The sequence below is a fragment of the Bidens hawaiensis genome, unplaced genomic scaffold (genome assembly GCF_021521415.1).
Source record: "Bidens hawaiensis isolate Kalapana, Puna unplaced genomic scaffold, B.hawaiensis_p1.1 tig00058670_1, whole genome shotgun sequence".
NCBI classification, from domain to species: domain Eukaryota; kingdom Viridiplantae; phylum Streptophyta; class Magnoliopsida; order Asterales; family Asteraceae; genus Bidens; species Bidens hawaiensis.
In genome coordinates this window covers 72,203-79,298 of record NW_027500556.1, presented here as the reverse complement: position 1 = coordinate 79,298, position 7,096 = coordinate 72,203, and the positions used below count along the sequence as shown (strand labels likewise).

General features: G+C 34.4%; 1 protein-coding gene across 1 annotated transcript; it reads left to right on the top strand.

Moving 5' to 3' along the window:
• Positions 1 to 5,026: 5,026 nt before the first annotated feature.
• Positions 5,027 to 5,925, top strand: LOC143602340 (transcription factor bHLH53-like). Its single transcript, XM_077079484.1, has 2 exons — positions 5,027 to 5,560; positions 5,800 to 5,925. Exons 1-2 carry the CDS (start codon positions 5,027 to 5,029, stop codon positions 5,923 to 5,925), a joined length of 660 nt encoding a protein of 219 aa, XP_076935599.1.
• The last annotated feature ends 1,171 nt before the right edge of the window (positions 5,926 to 7,096 follow it).

Here is a 7,096-nt window from a genome sequence, read left to right as displayed (position 1 = left end):
AGTAATGAATTTTACTTTTATTATTTTTATTTGAAAAAACAATATTTTAGTAAAATGTTCTTTTTAATTGAAGTTTGATTTTACTATTTTATCAAGACCATAACATATGAAATGATTTAAATCAAACTCATTAACATACAGTGGCATTTGGGAAAATTTACTTCATATACCCCTTACATTTCAGAAGGTTAATAGCTGATATAAATGTCCTCGTAAAACCCAAAAATCTGATAAGTTTATCATTTTTAACAAAAATAATAATTTTAATAAAAAGTATTACAAAAATAAATTTGTATTTACTATTTACATTGCATGTCCACGTAATTTAGTCCGTTACGATCGATCCACTTTCTCGGTCTATTTTCATTTATAACCTCTTATATTCTAATATAGACCAGTTTAAACCTTACACAATTACACTTACATATCTTCTTCACTAATCTCAAAACCTCCAAATAAATTAATCTACTACCACCATAGAATTAATAAAGATAAAATTATCAAAATAGACATATTTGACAAAATTTTATCAAAAATAGACATTTTTATTTTAGCCTGCATCTTTCCAATCATTGGTTCTTTACCAATAAACAACTGACACGTCACCGAAGTCTGCTAAGGCGGCTAAGTCTTAGCCGCCACTTTATGGGTACGCAATTTTATGAAAAGTAAACGGGTCCCACATTTAGCAAATAAAAATTCGACATGTGTTAAAGGCGGCTAAACTTAGCCTACATCTATGGCTATTTAGTCGACATCTTTGACTCTTAGCCAGCTTCGGGATACGTGTCTATTTACTTAGCCGGCTCCAAATATTTCTTTTTAGCTGGCTCGAACTCGGCTTGTAGGCTAAGGCTTCACTTAGCCGCCTTCTTTTTTTCATTTAGCCGTCAAAATTAAGTATTTTACCAATCTTACCAACTCTATTAAATATTTAGCCGGCTTCACTTAGCCGTCTTCGTAGCCGGTGTAAATTTAGCCCCCAAAAATTAAATATTTTTACCTATTCGATTAATTATTTAGTCGGTGTCGCCTAGCCGTCAATTTTTTTCTCTTAGCTAACATGTTTTAGCCATCAGAAATAAATGCATTTACCAACCCAAATTTAATTTTTCACCAACCATTTTTATAAAACTATACAACCATCTTCACTCTATCTTATAAAATCATCTTCACCCTGTCAAACTTTTTTACTTTCTTATCACAAGATCCTCATTTTTTTAAAAATATGTTTGTCAACGTCGTCGTTTACTCAGATCAGATTGCAGGCTTTACTTAGCCGGTATTTTTTTTCTTTTAGCCGCCAAAATTTAAAATATTTATCAGACAAATTAAATAATTAGCGAGCTTTCTTGTTTTTCTCTCCTAGTCGGCTAAATATTTAATTTGTTAGTTAAAATATTTAATGTGGCGGCTAAATGAAGATGGCTAAGAGAGAAAAACAAGAAAGCTCGCTAATTATTTAATTTGTTTGTTATATATTTTAAATTTTGGCGGTTAAAAGAAAAAAAAATCGGCTAAGTAAAGCCTACACTCTGATCTGAGTAAACGACGACGTTAACAAACATATTTAAAAAAATGAGGATATTATGTTATAAAAAATTAAAAAAGTTTGATAGGGTGAAGATGGTTTTATAAGATGGAGTGAAGATGGTTGTATGATTCGTGCGTGCGTGAGGTATAAAATATGAAGGATGGGATGATTTGCTTTTGCACAAGATCGTGTTTTAAATTTATAAAAATGATTACTACAAAGACTAAACACACACAAAATAGGCAAGTGTACCTATCGTATATGTAGAATAGTATTGGTAAGAACCAAGTATCGATCCGTGGACACAAATGTTTCTAATGATAAATCGTTGTTTTACTTTAATCGAAGGTTTTACTCATTTTGGGATTAATTTTTGAACTTTTTATAAAATATAAATACTTTTATATAATATATAGGTGACTGAGAGATTCTAAACGAGTTGTTCAATTATGCGAAGGTTACCATCTAAGATCAAGAATCCACTCCATTTTAGCATTGATAATTAATATACGAACATGTGGTAAACTTGCCGTAGCAAAATATGATAGATAGCTCATTAAAACTTAAGTGAGCATCTTTGGCACTAAGGAGGTAACGTGCGCATTTTAAAGTCCACAATTTCCTAATGTCATGCCACCTCAATGAGGTCAATTTAAGTTGGCAAGTAGTTTCGTAAAGTAGAAAGATTAGGATTGACTCTGATTTCTCAAATAGCAATTCTAACAACTTCGGGTGGTTGTAGTTAACTCACACAACCTCCCCTTGGTTGATTTATGTAGGTTATAATTACACATTCAATTAACATATGATTTCTTTAACTAGCATGATATCCTAAGCAAAGCCATTTTCGGATTACCAAGACTTAGAGAAATACATCATAACTTATATCTCATCATTTCTAAGTACTCCCTCCGTCCCATTTTAAGTGTTCTAATTTGATTTTTCAAGTATTTCTTGTTTAACTTTGACTGACAATATTTTTGTTTGTGTTATATAATACTTGATTTAAAATATATGAATGGATTGGGTTTTAAATGTATTTACATTGATATAATTTTCATCAAGTATTATATGACACGAACAATAATATTTACGGTCAAGGTTGCAAAAAAAAAAAAGACTTGAAAAATCAAACTATGACACTTATAATGGGACGGAGGGAGTACAATATAAGGATCCATGTTCCTTTAATGTATCAAATTATTTCTATCTTTCAAGAACATGAATCGATCATGAACGATTGCCAATAGAATTGACAACCACCAACTTTAAATTAGTGATTTAAGATGGTGAAACATTTCTCATCAAAAGATAATTGTAATATAACCATGTACTTTACTAGACTACACCACATGTTTTGTATAATTATCAAGTAAAACAAAGCTTCTTCAAAGATTTTAGATGGTAAAAGGAGTTTAGCTCATAATGAGCATGATGATAAACATTAAGATGAATGATGATAACAAATACATGATTAAACTTGGAACAATCTAACCAAGTGTAGAAGAATCTTCCTTTTTAATGATGGTGATGATGGTTGATGGTGATGACCTCCAAGCCTTCAAACTCTTCACTAAATCTTCTATGTGAGTGTTAGTGTGTGTTTTTATAAGAGAAAATCGGATAAATATCTTTTCAAGGCACACCAAATGAGTGCAACATGAGCCACTATTTATAGAAAATCTGGAGAGAGAAGCACGGCCCCGTGCTTACTTGGGCTTGCCCCCGTGTTTTATAGTGACATGTGCTAAATTCATTTTGTCTTTTCTGGCAGATATCCACGGCCCCGTGGTTGAGAGGCACGGCCCCGTGCTTTTGTTTCCAGATTTTGTCTTTTCTTGTAGATTTTTGTTTTTTCTGGTGTTTAGAGGCATGGGGGGGCGTGTTTCTTGAGGCATGGGGAGCGTGTTTCTTTGTTTTTCTTGTGTTTTCTTCTGTTTTTCTTCGTCTTTTCGCTTGTTTCTTCGTTTGGGGCTTGGTTTCACCTGAAATTACATTTTATTATGATAAGTAGCCTTTTATGCTATGTTATTTGATAGAAATTGCAGTTTTTAGAGATTATTTGATGCTGAAAAGATGTATATTTTTATGTACATCATTGTATAGTTTTATGAAAATGGTTGGTGAAAAATTAAATTTGGGTTGGTAAATGTATTTATTTTTTATGGCTAAAACATGCCGGCTAGGAGAAAAAAAATTGACGCTTAAGCGAAATCGGCTAAATAATTAATTGAGTAGGTAAAAATATTTAAATTTGGAAGCTAAATTTACACCGGCTACAAAGACGGCTAAATATTTAATATAGTTGGTAAGGTTGGTAAAATATTTAATTTTGGCAGCTAAAATTAGACGGGTAAATGAAAAAAAGAAGGCGGCTAAGTGAAGCTTTTGCTTACAAGCCGAGTTGGAGCCGGCTAAGAAGCAATATTTGGAGCCGGCTAAGTAAATAGACACGTATTCCGAAGCCGGCTAAGAGTCAAAGATGCCGGCTAAGTTTAGCCGCCTTTGACACGTGCCGAATTTTTATTGGCTAAAGGTGGGACCCGTTTACTTTTCATAAAATTCTATGCCCATAAAGTGGCGGCTAAGGCTTAGCCGGCTTCGGTGACGTGACAGTTGTTTATTGGTCAAAAACCCAATAATTAGATAGATGTAAGCTAAAATAGGCGTGTCTATTTTGGTAAAATTTTTATCAAGCATATCTATTTTGGTAATTTTCCCATTAATAAATCAACGAGGTACAAGAAAACAGAAAACCCATTCATAGTTGTAACTTACTAACATATAATGTCCATTAAACAAAAGTGATCCCAGTTTATTTTATTAGATGGTTAAAATATGCTAGTTGCAATTCTCATCATCCTAGCCCTTATCTTAGACGTATCCCAAACACCGTATCAAAATAGTATAAAATATTGAAGTACACTTTTAGCAATCCAAAATTTCGATTCACTAGGTAAATTTATTTATTATACATGATTGTTACAATTGTTATGATGAATTTCACACCCGATTCCATACCGTTTTGATTTTCCTTGTGGTGACGTTCTTGTTATTCTTCGTCGTAGATAAGTTTATTGGGTTAATAATTGTCATCGTATTTACAGTTGAAGGTCTTGTAAGTAAATAACTCCTACAAGCGAGGGTTACAGTTATTGACCAAGTCATTTCCCTCCATGTCAAGTGATCAACTGCTGCCAAAAATAACTTCCTCGTACGTAACTTACTTCCTTCCATCCGAGGATATATAGGTAATTTCACAACTAAACAACGTACGACGACAGTATCTAGTATCTTCTTGATTCAGGTAATTCTTCAATGGTACTTTCTTGTTCTTTTCAATGGCCTCATTACACAATATTTAACTGTTTTTTTCATTATTAATGATTATTATTACACCTCTTAATTACTCATTAACCACCACTTAATTACTTTCAGTTGATGAATTACATATTTACATGCAGTGTAATTAGTAAAGCATTCATCATTTCAATGGCTCTCAGCTACTTCACCAACTGGTCAGAGTCACCGGCGCCGGAGATGTTTTCTTTCCATGAAGAACCCACATTTTACGACACCGAACTTAACCCGATATTCGACCCGACTTACAACAACTTTTCGAATACTATCCCATCCGCCGGAAACTTCTTCACACCCTCACCGGAGCTTAACAACCCTTACACCGGTTTACCGTATTTTCCGGTTGAACTGCCGGTGCCGGAACCGGTGACGTGGCATGGAGGTTGGTACTGCGGTGATGTTGGGTTGCCGGAATGGTACGGTCAGGTTGAAGTGAGGAAAAAAGATGAAGGTAATAATAGTAATAAAGGTGGCGGGATCTTGTCGGCGCAGAGTATGGCGGCGAGGGTGCGGCGGCGGAGGATTAGTGAGAAGACACAGGAGCTTGGAAAGCTGGTTCCCGGCGGCCATAAGATGAACACGGCGGAGATGTTTCAAGCTGCTTTTAAGTATATTAAGTTCTTGCAGGCTCAAATTGGTGTTCTCAAACTCATGCATGAGCTCCCGGTACGTAAAACTTTTCAGTGGCGAAGTTTTGACGAGTTGGGGGACTCAAAATGTATTACAAAATTGATAAACGAGAGAGGGTCGGGTTCAATTTTTTAGTCAAAAAGAGGGTAGATTGACACTAGTAAAATAAAAGGGGCATGCAGCTAAGCTTCGTCCTTGCAACTTTTGTTGAAACTGGTACAAGTTATGATAATATTAATTTGAGTTATGTAATAGTTATTTTTGCATGTGTATAGGAAAGTGAAGAGGTTATGAGTAATGGAGAAATGCAAGCTTTGGTGACTTGTACATCGATGCAAGAGAGGTTGTACGACGCGGAGAAGTGCATTGGACCGGATACGTTGCAGGAACCTAGCAATTGAGATTAACTTGGAACCAACAATTAACTGTTTTTTTCCTTCTAAGTTTTGCTAATTATGTTTCTAGTTTTGCTAATTATGTCACTAATTTAGCTAATTATGTTTCTAATTTAGTGGATTAGTTAGTACGTTAAGTAGGTGAGTTTAGGATGAATTAATTAGGTCCCCATATTTTATAGGTATGTTGGATCTTGATATTTTCCGTTTTATCATGTAATATGTTGTCCATGCTATTGTCAAGAAATTTAAGGAATTTATGTTTATTACTATTTCATGTTCACAGCTTGAATGTCTAGTTACAAGTGTAATTTCGTAGGTATCCATGGGTAACTTAATCCAAATCTCTAAATATGGGTTGTAAACATTAAAAAGCTTCTCTCGTCCCCACTTTTCCTTCCAATCCATCCCCTGTATAACCTAATCCACCATCTTCTCCCTTCCAATCAATCCCTCCCGTTTTCTTCTTCCTCCCGACTTGAATTTAGTCATAGGCTGCCTCTCGCTTCATAAACGGATTTTAGGTTTACATCATTTGAATGATCCACCAAATCAAACTCCATGGTATGGTTTTGAAGACGTCTAGAACCCAATTCCAGGTTTTCAGGATAATGTTTTTGTTAATGTTGTGGCTTCCATTCAATACCACGCTCTCGCTAACAAAGCAAGCGATGCTTTCCATAAATTCCGCCTACGTAGTTGATGGTACACACATTCTTTGCATATAATCTATGTTTATGTAACTATTTTCTTCGAAATGGTTTGTTGTATATTCATAGTTATTTGGGCTTTTGTGCCAAAGCTGATTCCAGATGATACTTTTGAGCAAAAGAACGAAATTGCAAAAGTCGTCGAAGAAGAACTAAAATGGTAACAATATTTTTTGGTGCTGAACAAATTTCATTATTGATTTGATTTGGGTAAATAATTTTATGAGGAGGTTCAAACATTATTCTGGCCAATGGATATTCAGGGGCATTTCGGTCATTCCAGAATGCTCAGAAAGTGTAGTAGGTGCTGATATGGTGATTTGGGAATTATAAAGTGTTGAATCAAAGTCAATGGGTAAGTATTATGGTTATTTAGTACATAGGAGCTGATATGGTGATTTGGGAATTATAAAGTGATCAATGAGACAGTGTATAAGGAAAGTCAAACTATTTGGCTTCAATTGTCG